At 41.4% G+C, this 17,726-nt stretch overlaps 2 protein-coding genes across 7 annotated transcripts in view; one reads left to right on the forward strand and one right to left on the reverse strand.

The window, feature by feature from the left end:
* Positions 1-17,726, forward strand: part of vmp1 (vacuole membrane protein 1) — a 200,091-nt gene that overhangs the window by 3,533 nt on the left and 178,832 nt on the right. Inside the window, exons 1-2 of one of the 5 annotated variants that reach the window (XM_059973626.1) lie at positions 7,737-7,807; positions 9,250-9,375. The exons of 1 other annotated variant lie outside the window; for it this stretch is intronic. The gene's annotated coding sequence lies outside the window, so the exon portion shown is untranslated. Of the gene's footprint in view, positions 1-7,665; positions 7,808-9,249; positions 9,376-17,726 lie in introns of those variants that run through there. 3 more of the 5 variants (XM_059973629.1, XM_059973628.1, XM_059973624.1) reach the window with 3 other exon arrangements.
* On the reverse strand, positions 984-7,607 carry ptrh2 (peptidyl-tRNA hydrolase 2). 2 transcript variants are annotated; one of them, XM_059973630.1, is made up of 2 exons: positions 7,452-7,607; positions 984-6,786 (listed from the first exon to the last, which is right to left on the reverse strand). In XM_059973630.1, the coding sequence occupies exon 2, from the start codon at positions 6,766-6,768 to the stop codon at positions 6,262-6,264; it is 507 nt and encodes a 168-aa protein (XP_059829613.1). In that variant the 5' UTR covers positions 6,769-6,786; positions 7,452-7,607; the 3' UTR covers positions 984-6,261. The 2 variants fall into 2 exon arrangements, with proteins under 2 accessions (XP_059829613.1, XP_059829614.1); XM_059973631.1 differs by lacking the exon at positions 7,452-7,607 and adding an exon at positions 7,296-7,435.

Below are 17,726 nucleotides of genomic sequence, written 5' to 3' on the forward strand. Positions count from 1 at the left end.
TGGAAATAAGACCAAAAGGTAGCACAACGTATATTGGCTGCCCAATAATATAAACGAAAGTTAGGTAAAGCCATGCCACCCTCTTTTTTAGATTTTTGGAGATAAACTTTATTAATTCTAGAGCGCTTATTCTTCCACAGATATGACAAAATAATAGAGACTAAGAAATGAAAAAAAGTTTTAGGAATAAAAATTGGGATTGATTGAAATAAATATAAAAGTTTAGGGAGAACATACATTTTAACAACATTAATACGACCTACCAAAGACATAGATAGAGGTGACCATTGTAACAGACTCTGTTTTATAGTATATGAAAGATTGGCAAAATTTTCACAAAAGAGATCTTTAAACTTCCTTGTGATTGTAATCCCAAGATAAGTAAATTGATTATGAATTACTTTAAAAGGGAGATCGCAAAATCAGAATCAGATTTTAATCGCCAAGTACCTGTGCACATACAAGGAATTTACTTCCGGCAGATGTTGTCTCTCTGCTCATAACAATAATAATGATAAATATAAATGAAAATATAGATTATACGTACAAGTAGTGCAATCCAAGTAATAGTTAGCCGACAGTTAACCGGCAGTTAACTGTTCAGCAAAGTGACCGCAGTAGGGAAAAAACTTCTCCAGTGCCTATTAGTCTTAGTCTGGAGGGATCTGAAGCGCCTACCAGACGGAAGTAGTTCAAACAGTCCGTGCGCAGGATGGAAGGAGTCCTTTATGATGTTCCCCGCTCTATTCTTCAACCTGGAAGAGTACAGGTCCACAATAGAGGGCAGGGAGGCTCCAACGATGCGCTCGGCAGTCCTCACTGTGCGCTGTAGTCTGGTTAATTCTTGTGCTTCTTTATTAATTGGGAAAAGTTCACTCTTATGTAAATTAAGTTTATAGCCAGAGAACTGGCTAAACTGATCAAGAAGTGAAAACATTGGAGGTAAGGATGTAGACGGATTTGAAAGAAAAAGTAATAAGTCATCAGCGTAAAGAGAAACTTTATTTTCAACACCCCCCCTCCAAATCCCCGTCAATTCAGGACAATTTCGAAATGCTATCGCCAAAGGTTCTATAGCCATATCAAAGAGAAAGGGAGTTAAAGGGCATCCCTGACGGGTGCCACGTTTGAGGTTAAATAACTGGGATTTCTGAAAATTAGTCAAAACAGAGGCAGTAGGACTCAAATACAGCAATTTGATCCAAGAGATAAAACTTTGACCGAAGTCAAATTTTTCTAAAGGAATAACTTTAAAATTAAAGTGAATTGAAGAAACTCATGCAGATCTAGATTCTTAAACTCTTATTTAACTTAAAGGACCTGAAGGTACAAATGTAGAATGTAGTGTAAATTATGTAGGGCATTTATGTGCAATATAATGTGCCTTGACTCATCACTAATTCATTGGTTTAAAGTGATGGCAATAAATTCTGTTTATAACAGTGAAAATTTAATTTACAGTATTGTGCAAAAGCCTTAGGCACATGTAAAAAAATCTGTAAAGCAAAGACGCTCTCAAAAGCAATGAAAAATTTCTAATTATCAAAAAAGTTTCATAATGACCAGTAAACTGTTCTTTTAAAAAAACCTGAATTAAATCAATATTTGTTGTGATTGCCTCTAAAACTGCACCAATTCTCTTAGGTACACTGCGGTGCAGTTTTATATGAAAATCGACCAGTAGGTTGTTCCAAGCATCTTGGAGAACTTGCCATAGTTCTTCTGTCTCTCCATGGAATGATGTTGAGATCAGGGCTCTGTTGAGGCCATGATGTATAAAAAATCCAGCGTGTCTAAGACTTTTGCACTGTACTGTATGTGGTGGCAAGAGATTTGGGGAAAAGAAAGTCATCGTACAGAAATGAAATTAATAAGACTCTGAAAAGCTAATAGTATGTCCTAGAAGTTTTCATAAATCACTGGGAAAGGCTCATTCACAGAGTGCTCAGGTTATTGGTCGCGAGGAAGGCAAATGGTATTAGCATTCACTTTGAGAGGACTAGAATATAAAAGCAAGGATGTAATGTTGAGGCTTTATAAAGCACTGGTGAGTATTGTGTGTGGTTCTGATTCTGGGATTGTAAGGCTTGTCATAAGAGGAGGTTTGATGGCTTTGGGCCTCTACTCACTGAAATTTAGAAGAATGAGGGGTGACGTCATTGAAACCTATCAAATGTTGAAACGCTTTGATAGAGTGGATGTGGAGAGGATGTTTCCTCTGGTGGGAGTCTAAGACCAGAGGACACAGCTTCAGAATAGAGGGGTGTCCTTTTAGAACGGAAACGAGGAGGAATCTCCTTAGCCAGAGAGTGGTGAATCTGCGGAATTCATTGCCATAGGCAGCTGAGGAGGCCAAGTCGTGGGTATATTTAAGGCAGAGGTTGATGGATTCTCAATTGGTCAGGGCATGAGGGGATACGGGGAGAAGTGATTGGGGTTGAGAGGGAAAATGCATCAGCCATGATGAAATGGCAGAGCAGACTCGATGGTCCCAATGGCCTAATTCTACTCCTATACCTTATGGCTACAGAGGACCACAGGATGCCAGGAAGGTCTGCTGTGTTAGTTGGAGTTGACTGGATTGACTGAAGATTCAGAATGCTCCTTGCAGTTTAAAAGGGAGGAACTTTCCTTGGATAAATGTCGGGGTTAACCCGTGAGTAAGAGAGATCGAGTCGCTTGGGAATATATTTGGGATTTAGAATGAGAGGGGATCTCATACAAAAATATAAAATTATGAAAGAGATAGATAAGATAGAGGCAAGCAAAGATGTTTCCAGTGGTTATTGAGACTAAAACTTGGGGACGGATTTGTGAGAACAGATGTAGGATGAAGATAAGGAGAAATTACTTTGCCCAGAGAATAGTGAGTCTGTGGAATTCTCAGCCCAGGGAAGCAGTAGAGACTGCCTCCTTAAATATATTTATTCATAGTTAGATAGATTTTTGCATAGTAGGGGAATTAAGGGTTATGGGGAAAAGGCAGATAGGTGGGGCTGAGTTGATACATGAAAAGGTCAGGATGTTATTAAATGGTGGAGCAGCTTGTTGAGTCAGATGGCTGACTCCAGCTCCTGTTTCCTTATGTCACAAGGCTGTTTACCCTTTTGATAAAAATAGCTCGGTTTCGAGGTATCATGCATTTAGAGTTGAGAGGAAATAATGGCACAACTAGCAGAGCTGCTGCCCGTCAGCCTGGGTCCAATCCTGACCTCGGCTGCTGTCCGTGTGGAGTTTGAACGTTTTTACAGCGACTGCACAAGTTTCCTCCCACATCTTAAAAACATACGAGGTTATTGGTTAATTGTCCCTGTGTGTTGGGGGGGGGGGGGATAAAATGGGAATTAGTGTGAAAGAATGCCTGGAGGTGAATGTGGATTTGGTGGCTCAAAGGAACTTCTTCTCCATTGTACATATTCAGTCCAACCACAGTATATCCTTGAAATTCTCTGGAATCAAAATTCAGATTAGTATTTATTCAGTTAGGGAGTTTAGAAAACTCCTGCTCCAGTTTCTTAGGCAGCACAATCCCAACATGAAACTCTTCACAGCAAAATGAGACAGCTCTGAAATGTAGCCTGACACACACGGTAAAGTTCTTTCATTACCGCACATTGTCACACCTCAAATTGGTCACCAGAGATGACATGGCTGACTTCTTCAGTTCATCCGGTCACCTGTGTCTTCTATACCAGTCCTTTGTCTCTTGTTTCTTTGTTCAGTCTTCGAATCATCATGTTCTGAACAAAAAATTAAAGTAAAGCCTGGCCTTTGTAGGAATCTCTAGTTGATGTTTTTTTTTGGATTTTGACTTCAGAAACATAGAAAAGCTACAGCACAATACAGGCCCTTCAGCCCACAAAGCTGTGCCAAACATGTCCTTACTTTAGAAATTACCAAGGGTTACCCATAGCCCTCTATTTTTCTAGGCTCCATGAATCTATCCAGGAGCCTCTTAAAATACCCTACCGTATTCGCCTCCACCACCGTAGCTGGCAGCCCATTCCATGCACTCACCACTCTCTGAGTAAAAAACTTACCCCCAAATCTCCTTAGTACCTACTTCCAAGCACCTTAAAACTGTGCCCTCTCACGTTAGCCATTTCAATTCTAGGAAAAAGCCTTTGACTATCCACATGATCAACATCTCCCATCAGGTCACCTCTCATCCTCCATCGCTCCAAGGAGAAAAGGCTGAGTTCACTCAACCTATTCTTGTAAGGCATGTTCCCCAATCCAGGCAACATTCTTGTAAATCTCCTCTGCACCCTTTCCATAGTTTCCATATCCTTCCTGTAGTGAGGTGACCAGCATTGAGCACAGTACTCCAGGTGGGGTCTGACCTGGGTCTTATATAGCTGCAACATTACCTTTTGAACTCAATCCCATAGTTGATGAAGTATGCCTTCTTATACAGTCAACCAGCAATGCAGCTTTGAGTGTCCTATGAACATGGACATGGACTTCAAAATCCCTCTAATCTTCCACACTGCCAAGAGTCTTACCATTAATACAATATTCTGCCATCATATTTGACCTACCAAAATGAACCACCTCACACTTATCTTTTGAACTTCATCTGCCTCTTCTCAGCCCAGTTTTGCATCCTATCAATGTCCCGTTGTAACATCTGACAGCCCTCCACACTATCCACAACACCCCCAACCTTTGTGTCATCAGCAAATTTACTAACCCATCCCTCCACTTCCTCATCCAGGTCAGTTATAAAAGTCACGAAGAGAATTGATCCCAGAACAGATCCCTGATCTGTTGGCACACCACTGGTCACCAACCTCCATGCAGAATATGACCCGTCTACAACCACTCTTTGCCTTCTATGGGCAAGCCAGTTCTGGATCCACAAAGCAATGTCCCCTTGGATCCCATGCCTCCTTACTTTCTGAATAAGCCTTGCATGGGGTACCAGGCTTGTAAGGCACAACCTGCCCTTGACAAAGCTATGCTGACTATTCCTAATCATAATATGCCTCTTCAAATGTTCATAAATCCTGTCTCTCAAGATCCTCTCCATCAACTTAGCAACCACTGAAGTAGGATCTCACTGGTCTATAATTTCCTGGGCTATTTCTACTCCTTTTCTTGAATAAGGGAACCACACCTGCAACCCTCCAATCCTCGGGAACCTCCCATCCCCTTTGCCCATGAGTTTTTTTGGACCCTCTAATTTTGTGACTTTTCTCTGCAACTGGGTTCACCACTATTCAGTGTGTGGGAAGTTAAAAGTGAAGAAGTTACCCAGTTAGCTGTGACATACATCTCGTGAACAGGACCCATCTACAGAAATGAGCCAGTTGAGGCAATATTTTTGACATTTGCTTTATTTTAATAAACCAGCCACCCAGGTAACTCCCGCCAGTCGATATGGTTCTGGTCAGCAAGGCTGTAAAGAGTTATCAATATTCAGCCTATGACCAGCCCCTGGGACAGCTTGGAATGTTAAAATTCCTGTAACCAACAAAGAATGTATTTGTACAATGTGAGCAAACAGGAGTGTGGTTGGCGAGGGTGGGGAGCAGATGGGAAGGAGAGAGGTTGTTGCTCCGAAAAGCCTGGGCACTTCTTACAGGGGAAATCTGCACCTCCAGTCCTCAAGCTGGTGCTGAGTAGCTTTGCTGCATATTACCGATAGCTGCCAGGAACACTGCACCTCCTCAGAGGGCAATGGAAACGAGTGGGCCGTGCTTACTGACCATGTCGCTCCTGTTCGCCACTTGCCTGCTGTTCATTAATTTGTCCAAACACTCAAGTAATTAGCAAAAATGACCGATACTACAATAATTCTTATCCAATTAGTACAGTTGGACATAAATTTAAGCTGACTGGAGCAAAGTATAGGGGGCAATTTCAGAGGTAGATTTTTTTTGGTTTTTACGAGTGGTGGGTGTGTGGAACATGCTGCCAGGGGTGATGGTGGTGGTAGAGGCCAATACATTGGGGACATTTAAGAGACTCTTAGATAGGCATATGGATGATAGAAAAATGAAGGGCTATGTGGGAGGGAAGGGTTAGATTCTTATTGGAGGAGGTTAAAAGGTGTAGGACAACATTGTGGGTTGAAGGGCCTGTATGGTTCTATGTTCCAATGAATGCAGAGCACAGCATCAACCCCAAATAATTTGGACTGACTTGGCTCAGTGTCCTGGAGCCTGCCTACTGAGAAATACCACTAACTGTCCAGGTAATGGGTCTCAGATTCATGAGTCAGTCCAACTGCAACTTCAGTCAAGGCACAGATATACTTCAATACAGTTTCAGGTGTCCTGTAACCTGGTCCACCAGCTTTGCCGAGGCTGGACCGATGCCCAGCACCGTGCGTGAGCCAGATTTTATCTGAGTGCGCCCAGCGTCCTGGATCAAGCTTACGGTCAGCCCCAGATCCTTGGCCTGCATCAATAAGCTTATGATGCTGTCTTCGTCAGGTGCCTTGAGGACCACTTTGGGTTGCCCGCAGTACTCCCACTGCCGGAGCAGATTGGGATTCCGCACCTGGAGCTGCCTGTACGCGGAGACTGCTGCGTGTGAACACTGCGCCGCCACTTTCCCCTTGCCCATCTTCAGGTCATTACGAACTACCAGCACCATCTTGTACTCGCCGCTCTCTCCCATGACACTGGTTTCCATCGCTGTGCTTTGCAGTGAGGTTTTTAAAGGTCCAACAAATCGCCCACGAACCATCCAACCCAGGCACATGCCAGATCCTATTCCAGCCAATATCGCTACAGCCATAGGACAGCTCAGAGTCTCCATACTATGTGCCTGAAAAGCCTATGGAAGGGAAGGACAAACAAAAGATTACTATCAGCCTCCTCTGAAACTGACTGAGATGAAATTCCTGGAACATCAATCGATAAAATGTTTTTTGTGAACATGACTTCTCAAATCAGAATCAAATTTATTATCGCTGACCTATACGACATAAAATTTGTTTTATTGTTGTGGCAGTGGTACATGAAACTACTACGATTTGCGAAGGAATAAAGGAGTATCCCTCATTCCAAGTGACCACTTAAATTTGTAAAGGAAGCTGCTGTCCTCTCAGGATTTCTGGAATGACTCTCCCGAGCAAATCAAGACTGATAAAATTGAAGACTGCTGTTGTTTGGCAATTTAAAAATATTTTGAAGACTAACCTGGCCCCACTTTGTTCTCAACCTGGGGATGCTTTCTTTATTGTGAATGTTCTAAAAAAAATGAACCTCAGGGTAGTATATGGTGACATAAATGTACTTCGATAATAAAGTTACTTTGAAATTTCTAGATTTATTTGCACTAACCACAAAGCAGGACAATGAAGGAAGATCGTTCGTCCAGTAATGATATCAAAACCAGGGTATTGTCATATGCAAAAGTTGACTTATCCCAGGTCCAGCATCACCCACGGCCCCCAGATTCGGGCGGGAACGGGACAGGGACGACAGGGCCACACGTACCTTCGAAAGCGGATCCCGAGACTCCCGGCCCAGGGCCACGCCGTCGCACCGGTAATGACGTCACCGCAAGGCTGCCCGGCAACGTGTTGAGCTCTCGGTTTGTGGCGATCGTTAGATTATCGCACATTTAGTATTAGTCTTCACTGACAGTCCCAACCGTGACTAAACCGCCCCCCGCCCCCGAGGGATTTCAAGGCCAAAAAAAAAAGAAGGGGCGGATTCAAAAACACGTCACCGGTGGTTGTGAACAGAAACACGTCAACTTCCGGTGCAGCTCCTGAGCAACGGAAACAGCGCGAGCCGGGAGCGTGAGGCGCCGAGTGACCGCGAACCGGGAACCGGGACTTGGCCAAGAGGTAAACCGGGAAGCGGGGGGGGGGGCGGTTGTGAGGCGAACCGGGACTTGGCCAAGAGGGTAAACCGGGAAGCGGCAGAACAGATATACCGGGAACGAGGGATGGGGAGGAGATATTGGGGAAGGGCAGTACAGAAGGGGAGAGGGCGATCGCGGCAGTCCTGAAGATGAGAATGACTGGGGGAAGGATGCCCATCGAGAGGGAACGAGGAAGAGAGAGCAAAAGCGGTGGACCCGAGGATGCTCAGGGCCGGGGAGGGGTCCCGATCTCTGGTAGTATGTGTGTGGGTGGGCGGAAGTGGAACGGCAATGTGGAGGGGATGGAAGAGTCTGTGATATTTTATGAGCCTGGGATTGGGTCCAATGTGGAGCGCCTGTAAGTTGCACCTGGGGGTGGAGCAGAATTGGTGGGCTGAGTGACCGGATTCTGCTTCTGTGTGTTATGGTATGTGGAAATGGTCTACAATAATGAGGGGTCTATGGTAGTTTTATGGTTGAGGTAGTAGTGTCAGATGGTTGTATGCCTGTAGTAATAAGTAGGCTATGAGATCTGTGGTAGTTTTGTGTGCTGCAGGATGAGATCTGGTGTGGAGGGCTTCTGATCTGTGGTAGTTTTGTGTGCTGCAGGATGAGATCTGGTGTGGAGGGCTTCTGATCTGTGGTAATGAATAGAGAAGGGGGCAGATTTGTGGTTGAAGGTAGCAAAGGCGCCTTTGGTTTATGGGGTGAATGGGTCTGTGGTAATTATGCGGGGGTAGGGTAAAGCCTATACTGACAGGACAGGGATTTTTTTTAGGAGATTAGGATCTGTTTTAATTGCAGAGAGGAGTGTGTTTTTGATGGAGAGAACAATAATTGTAATAAATGGGACCTGGTCATGAGATAAGCAGCTGGTTAGAATGGGAGTGCTAGTTTCACAGCAGGGACCCAGTGGCCAGTTGAGTAGACTAGCCTCTTCTAGAGGTTTAAGTTGCATTTGAGGGCTGAGAGTTACTGCCTTTGTACATAGAGAATGAGTTGTGAGCAGAGGGCTCAAAGGTTGTCCTGATAATACTCCCCCTGGCTTACGTCTGGATTTTGTTGTGCAATAGTGGCCTGATGCTTGGTGGTCACAGTGACCGAGCCATTGTGGAATTTCCACCCTTGATCTGCTTTTTATTATTGTCTTTAGTTATATATTTTTGAATGAGAAAGTGGTGCCTCTGTATCCCAAGTTCTTAAACGTTTTGAGTTTTACTCTGATCCATCATCAGAGGGTTCATTTGGAGAGATCACATAATATTAAGTCCATCACAAGTGTCATGTTTGATATGGAATCAGTTTAAAACTAATAACTGGAATGTATGAAACTGGGGGCTGTAAGGAGTACAAAAAGTGTGTAGTTAGGAGTAAGGCTAATGTGATATTCCAGTTTGTAAAGCAGATTTTTGCTTATTGTTGCAGGTTAGTTTAACATTACATCTATTAATAAATGAGGGCTCATTTATGATATTAAAAACAGAAAATATCCCAAGCTCTCAACAAGGTTGACGGCACCCGTGGTGGAAACAAAGAGAAACAGTATTACAGGTAGAAATCCCTTTGCAAGTTGTAATGTCTAGATTGGAATAAGACACTGAAGTTACTTGTTTCTTTTGGTAAAATTTGAAATCACTTAAGTACTAATGCATGCTTCTTGCAAAACACCACCCTTGCGTATTTTGCAAGCATGTTGGAGAGAAGATTGGATGTCAGATGCTTTTGTAAATCCTGGTGTTGCTTTTTAGAAGATACAGCACCTTATTGTTGAATATGGCTGGTCAGGATCTATGAATGTTAAAAATAACAAGTTTAAGTGGGTGAAGAGTTTATAATTTTATTTTACAATTCTACCCCAGAAGAAGCAAATTCCCACACATAAGAAAAGCACCTACTTAATTATTTCCATTTTCTTTATTTTTTTTCAGATATTTTTGAGTCATCTAATGTTATTTTTGAATAAGTCTAGTAGCACACATAGGATGCTCATCAGTTGAATAAATGATTGATGTGTGTTTCTCAATGTGAAAGGAACACATGGATCTCTTTTTCCATGCACATTTTAAATATTTCTATTTCTTTAACTTTGCATCTGTCTCCCATTCTTTCTATCTTCTACACTATTTTTAGATTGGCATTGTTTTCTTGTATAACCTTTCCTTATCTTGCTTGACTTTTACCACGTTGAGAAATATTGGTAAGTATTAGTTCAAAGGCCTTGTTTAGTTGTGATTCCATGATCAAGGAGCAATGTCTAAGTACTCACATAGATAGAAGTTGAACATTAACTAGCATCTTAACATTTTGTTAACTTTCATACAAAACTTAGACATGTGTAGAAGTGGCTCGTGTGTCAAATCCATTTGATGGATCTATAGTTAACTGAACTTGTGTAGTGCTATTATAAAATTAATTTACCAATGCGTGGGTGCAGAAGACATAGGCCAGGCTACTTGGTCCATTCAGTCTGCGCCCCCCCCCCCCCAAAAAGCAGTGAGTCTGCAAGACTGTTGGGAAGTCAGAGGCCGTCTGCGAGTCCAGTGGAGACTGGATGACTGGCTGTGTGTGTGATGGATGGAAAGGGCTTGTTTTGCTGTTGCTTTGTTTCTGTTCTGCTGAGCATTGTGGGCATGCTTTGTTGGTGCTGGCATTTGTGGCAAAGTGTGTGGGCTGTCCCCAGCACGTTCTTGGGTTGCGTTGGTTGTTAACTCCAACAATGCACTTTGCTAACACGAGGAAATCTGCAGATGCTGGAAATTCAAACAACGCGCACAAAATGCTGGTGGAACACAGCAGGCCGGTCAGCATCTATAAGGAGAAGCACTGTCAACGTTTCAGGCCGAGACCCTTCTGTTTGTCCTGACGAAGGGTCTCGACCCGAAATGTCGACAGTGCTTCTCCCCATAGATACTGCCTAGCCTGCTGTATTCCACCAGCATTTTGTGTGTGTTGAATGCACTTTGCTGTATGTTTTGTACATGTGATAGTAAATGAACCTGAAGATGATACTCCTAATCGTGACATCAAATTAATATAGCAAAGGGGTGAAGATTAATTGGATAAAAGATACCGTGTGGTATTAGAGGGAAAACATGACCAGAACTTTGGGAAGGGTGGGGCCAGATAAGAGGTCAATTTAATGATGTGGAAATGCAAAGAGTTTGGGTTTTTATGAAATTTTTAAAATGCAGGTTGAAAAATAAAGGATTCTATCTTGATTTTTTATTGGGAATTGAGTAGCAATTTGACTGCATTATGACATCACCTTCTGTAATAACTCAAGCATCTTTTTGGGTTTTCTGAACAAGGAAGCTAGAGTTCATCAGAACTTGTGGGGGTGCTCTTGGCAATCGAACTGAATAGTTGATTGAGTAGAACTGATTTGGTTTACATTGTATGAAGGGATTAGAATTATATTGAATTGTGAGTTTTCTCTTGTGCGAAGGATAAATGTATTTTTTGGATATTTTTAAAATGTCTAATGGTCAAGGAAGTGCTTTGAAATGAGAGAGGTCAAGGGAACAGTTCTTTAAGGAAGCCTTAAGTTGGATAACAATCAGCGTGTAAAGATATAAATAAATACTCAAGAAGGAAGTTTAAGATTGAAGTATGTTGAATATAGTGCGACTAAGAAGGAAGATGGTTGATTTTGATCAGAGATTCTTTGTTTTTTTTATTTTTAAACCCATCCTTTGCCAGAACACATGGATCTGGAGTATATAATGTCAGATATCAATGAATGGAAGGCGATATGAGAACTTGATTCTGTCCTCCAGTTAAAAAAACTATTAATGTGAATCAGGCTTTCTAAAATACAAAGTAACTTTCATTTCAATGAACTTCTGTCTAAATGCATGTATAGTTTAGGCTCCCAAGTCTTTAACTGCATGTTATATGTTTTGTTTGAATTATATTGAGTTCTTGTTTAATTTGAAGTGGTGTTTTAATTTTTTGCCTTTCTAATTTTCTTTGAAAACATTATTGATGACATTTAATATGCACTGGCCATTCAACTGTGTATATATAACCAAGCCTTATGTTGATGGCTATCTTAGTTTTTTTAGTCAAGGTAAATGTAATATTCACCTGTATTTCATTTTTTAGTGTCTGTAAATTATTTTCAAACCCTTTGTATGTGTGCATTGCCACCATCTCAATATCTCTGTTGATCGAAGTCACCAGTGAGGCACTGAAGCAGGTGGTCTTTATTCATCTCAAGCAGGCATCATTCTGGAGACACCTCTCAGTCGAGGCTCACAAACCCATGCACATTTTTTATATCCTTAAGAACAAAGGTAATAGTAGCTGCTATAATACAATTTCAATAGTTACAATGACATTGTTTCCTTCAATATTTTGGGTTGACAGTGCTTCCTTTGAATTAGTGATTTAGTGTGATATACTTGGGTGCTTTGGTCTCAGTTGGGGGTTCCCAACCTGGAGTCCATGGAGTCTTGCTTAATGGCATTGATCCATGGCATAAAAATGGTTGGGAACCCCTGGCAAGTTAACAAGAGTTATTGTTATGAAGTATTCCTGTAATTTTAAGATCTTTGTATTGACTAAATTATGGGGATTATGGAATTGTAAATCTGTGGATTTGAGGAGATAGTTAATCTGTGTACATTGGTCTTTGGGATCTAATCGGTCTCGGCTGCCTCTGGTTTAATCACTGAACATTGCAGTTGACTAAATATGGCAAACATCAGGATAATTATGTCGTCTGCTTCTGATCTGCATTGATAACCTAATTTTTGGTTACATAAAGCATTTTGAACTGTGTGGTGAGATGATCTGCAGATATTTAGTGGAAGTTCTTGGCATTAAAATTTAATATGGTAAAACAGCAAGATGGTGTCATGAAATTTAGCTGTGCATTGATATATAGGTACTTTGTGATTATTAAAATCTGTTACACTTACAGTTCTTGGCTGTAGCAAATTTATATGTTAACCTCTTTTCTGCAAATCACGGTCTCTTTAGGGGTTTGCTGTTGCTTGCTTGGTGGGTGGTAAGTGCTTCATGCTGGAGCAAGTGGGAGAGGTTTGATGCTTTGCTGCTTGTGTGTGGGAAGGGGATGGGGTTGCTAGGGTTTTAAAGTTTTTCTGTCATTCATTCTTTGGGGTTTTCTGTTTCATAGATGACTGAAGAGTAAGAATTTCAGGTTGTATGCTATATACATTCACTGATATTAAACAGAACAATTGAAATGCCAATATTCAGTAATCAAGATTCATGTTAGAACATAGAAAGCCTACAGTACAATACAGGCCCTTCGGTCCACAAAGCTGTGCCAAACGTCCTTATCTTAGAAATTACCTAGGATTACACACAGCCCTCTATTTTTCTAAGCTCCATGTACCTATCCAGGAATCCTTTAAAAGACCCTATCATACCGCCTCCACCATTGTCGCAGGCAGCCCATTCTACGCACTCACCACTCTCTGCGTTTATATAAAAGAAACTTGCCCCTGATATCTCCTCTGTTGGCTCATAAGTTGGGTAATACTGCTGGAAAATTGCAAAAGATTGCCTCAATTGTTGTGGAACTTTCCTTCGTTTATATCTTGGCCAAATATGTTCATACTTCATTGTAAGTGTCAAGACCTTCTATGGTGTTCCCATTTCATTCTGACTTTTTCTTCCCACCTGTGCCTAATAAAATTACAGTGGATTCCAGTTAATTGGGACACATTGGGACCAGTACATTTTGGCTCCATTATGCGGCTCTCCAATTAGCCAAAGTTTCATAGAAATAGTTAAAGGTATTTAAAAATTATGTATTTAAATGAAATACAGGACAAATTAGAACATTACAAAGACTACTTCATTACTATAAAACTGTGTTGGTTTCTAGTTGTTATCGATGGAGGAATACATTTGGTGTGTACACTGCCATGTTGTTCTTTTATTGATTATAAGGAACAAAATCAGTGCAGATAATGGAATACCTATATACAATGCTTTTGATGATTGTACCTTTGACATTTTCGTTGTAATATTCAAGATGACTGTCTAAACCCTAAATCTTCATGGTTCCTAATTTGTTGAAGTAGTGAAATTATTTTCACTCCTGGCCATTTTTGGCATCTCCAAGTCTGAATGCTTGAGACTGCAATGAGTAAAACAGTTCTGAATTGTTTTACTGCTCATTTGTTGACAAAAATCACCGCTTTTTGAACATAAACACATGCAACAGACCTTGTTTTAAACATTGTTTGCTCTAAGTATAATGTAGTGTTTAACCTATGGCCCAATTACTCAGAATCCACTGTACCTGCTTCTTCTTTCCTCATTCTTTCTTAGTTCTGTTGGTTTTGATTTGGAAACTCAAATTTAAACATTTACACAACCAATGAAAAAGAATAGCTGACTTGACTTGCTCCTTACCTTCCAAATCTTGATGCTGATTCAAAAGTTCAGACTAATGGTGAATTAATAGGTTGTGTAATGGATTAGTGCAGTGGAGCGAAATGGGTGACATAGGTGGAAACAAGAGTTTGCTCCCATATGAGCTCAGTGCCTTTTATTTTCGCTTTGACCATCAAAACATGGAGGAACCTTCACAAACTTCCCTGTGATTTTCAGTGTCTGAGGCCGACTTGAGAGCATCCTTCAAGATGGTGAACCCTCATCAGACAGGATACTGGATTAAGTACTAAAGACCTGTGCTGGAGTATTCATCAATATCTTTACCCTCTTGCTTAAGCAGTCTAAGGCTCCAAGCTACTTCAAGCAAGCTTCAATTATACTGGCGCCCATGACTATTGTCTAGTAACATTTGCATCCACTGTGATGAATTGCTCTGAGAGGCCAGGGAAGTGACTTGGACCACTCCAATTTGCCTACTATCACAACAAGTCAACAACAGATGCCATTTCATTGACTCTTCACTCAACCCTGGAGTATTTGGACAGTGAAGATGCATATGTCAGGATGCTCTTCATTAAGTACAGCTCAGCGTTTAATACAATCATCCCCTCAAAACTAACCAATAAGCTTCAAGACCTTGGCCTCAATATCTCCTTGTGCAATTGAATCCTGGATTTCTTCACTTGCAGATCCCAGTCAGTTTGGACTGGCAACAACATTTCTACAATCTCTATCAGCCCAGGTGCACACAGCATAGCCCCCGCTCTACTTGTTTTATTCTTATGAGCATGGGGCTAAGCACAGCTCCAGTGCAATATTTGAGTTTGCTGATGACACCACTGTTGCTGGCCAAATCAAAAGTGGTGACATACAGCCTTTAGGAGGGAGATTGAAAATCTCTCAATGTCCAAGGAGCTGATTGACTTCAAGAGGAGGGGACCAGAGGTCCATGAGCTGTCTTCATTGGGGGAATCAAAGGTGGAGGTGTTCAGCATCTTTAAATTCCTCAGTGTTATTAATTTCGGAGGGTCTGTCTTTAGTCCAGCACATAAATGTCGTTATGAAGAAAACACAGCAGCGCCTCTACTTGGAAGTTTATATTGATTTGGCATGTCATCTAAACCTTTGACAAACATCTATAGATGTGTGGTAAAGAGTATATTAACTGGTTTCATCATAATATGGTATGGAAACACCAGTGTCCTTGAACAGAAAAACCCACAAAAAATAGTGGATATGGCCCAGTCCATTAGTAGTAAAGCCCTTCCCATCATTGAGTACATCTACATGTAGCGGTGTCACAGGAAAGCAGCATCCATTGTCAAGGACTCTCACCATTCAGGCCGTGCTCTCTTCTTGCTGCTGCCATCAGGAAGAAAGTACAGGAGCCTCAAGATCCATACCACCAGGCTCAGGAACAGTTATTACCCTTCAGCCTTCAGACCATCAGACTCTTGAACCAGAGGGGATAACTTCATTCAGCCCATCACTGAACTTCCCACTACTCCTGGATTCACTTTCAAGGATTTTTCACCTCATGTTCTCTATTTATTGTTATTATTTTTTCTTTTTATATTTCTACAGTTTGTTAACTTTTGCACATTGTTCATTCTTTTGGGTGCTGTGTTTCATTGATTCTATCATGTTTCTTGTATTTACTGCCTTTTGCAAATTTGCAAATAAATTAGGTCAAAACTGCCTCCAAACCATCCAGTTCAGAGTGGTGCTCAACCCATTACAACATGGCCACATAAGGCTTCTGGAAAATTAAAGTGAAATGTTTCAACATGTTACTGTAAATCAATTTAAAAGAGCAAGGCATTGTTATCCATTTAGTATTTAAACTTAATCTGTTAGTAAGTATCTGAAATCTAATAAAATCTTATTTTCAAGTGTCATGAATCATCAGCTAATTTGCCATGTCACTTCTAGACCATTTAATTCATAAACAAGTGCTACAGAACTCAACTTCCCATTCAATCCAATACAACCGCCATGCAGAAATAAGAGGTGGCCAACTAAGTTGGAAAATATGTTCAGCAATTAGCTTGGAAAATTTAGAATTAATGTGATATTTTACAGATTTGTTGCAATATATTGTAAATAATATTTATCCCAGAATCAAAATTGACCCAGATAGAATTATACCTCTTTCAAATATTTACCCTCAACATAATACTAAAATATTCTGTCATCCCATTACGTCGCTGATCCAATGCACTTCATTTGGTGTGAAATGAAAAGGTGTAGGACTCTCATTACAGAAAAATGTTAATATAACATTTTGGGCTGGAGGCACTAAAATCACATCTACACTATGGTCCTACAAAAAAGCAGTGGATAAAGCCCAGTCTATCACAGGTTAATTTCACAAATATCTATTGGCATCTCCCTAGAGCAAGGGGTTTAGATGGGGTAGTGTTTGTTAGGTGTGTTCAGGAAGGTTTCTTGACACAGTATGTAGATAATCCTACAAGAGGAGAGGCTGTACTTGATCTGGTATTGGGAAATGAACCTGGTCAGGTGCAAGATCTCTCAGTGGGAGAGCATTTTGGAGATAGTGATCATAGTTCTATTTCCTTTGCAATAGCATTGGAGAGGGATAGGAACAGACAAGTTAGAAAAGCGTTGAATTGGAGTAAGGGGAATTATGAGGCTATCAGGCAGGAAATTGGAGGCTTAAATTGGAAACGGCTGCTTTCAGGGAAAAGTATGGAAGAAATATGGCAAATGTGCAGGGGATATTTGTGTAGAGTTCTGTATAGGTACGTTCCAATGAGACAGGGAAGTTATGGTAGGGTACAGGAATTGTGGTGTACAAAGACTGTAATAAATATGGTTATGGTACACATCAACCATAGATAGCCTACCGGTCAACCTCGATGCTTTGCACTTCGCCTACCAGAGCAACAGGTCAACGGCAGATGCCATCTCTGTGGCACTACATTCTTCAGAACACCTGGAGAATAAAGACGCATATATAAGACTCCTGTTCATTGATTACAGCTCTGCCTTTAATACCATCATTCCAAATAAACTGATTCCTAAGCTCCAGTACCTGGGTCTTAGCACTCAGATCTGCAGCTGGATTTTCAACTCCCTCACAGACAGGACCCAGGCTGTAAAAATAGGGGACAAGCTCTCCTCTACAATCACTCTGAGCACTGGTGCCCCACAAGGCTGTGTACTCAGCTCCCTGCTGTACTCACTGTACACCCATGATTGTGTAGCCAAGTTTCCATCGAACTCAATATATAAGTTTGCTGATGACACCACAATTGTAGGCCGTATCTTGGGTAATGATGAGACGGAGTACAGAGAGGAAATTAAGAACCTGGTGGCATGGTGCGAAGACAATAACCTATCCCTCAACGTCAGCAAGACGAAGGAATTGGTTGTTGACTTCAGAAGGAGTAGTGGACCGTGTGACCCCCATCTACATCGGTGGTGCGCAGGTGGAACAGGTCAAAAGCTCGGGGTGAATATCACAAATGACCTGACTTGGTCTAACCAAGCAGAGTCCACTGCCA

This window comes from Hypanus sabinus, chromosome 6 (assembly GCF_030144855.1).
Source record: "Hypanus sabinus isolate sHypSab1 chromosome 6, sHypSab1.hap1, whole genome shotgun sequence".
Lineage (NCBI taxonomy): Eukaryota > Metazoa > Chordata > Chondrichthyes > Myliobatiformes > Dasyatidae > Hypanus > Hypanus sabinus.

Coding starts and splice junctions, on each gene's coding strand:
- ptrh2 (XM_059973630.1), bottom strand. CDS start 6,768: ATGGAGACTCTGAGCTGTCCTATGGCTGTAGCGATATTGGCTGGAATA.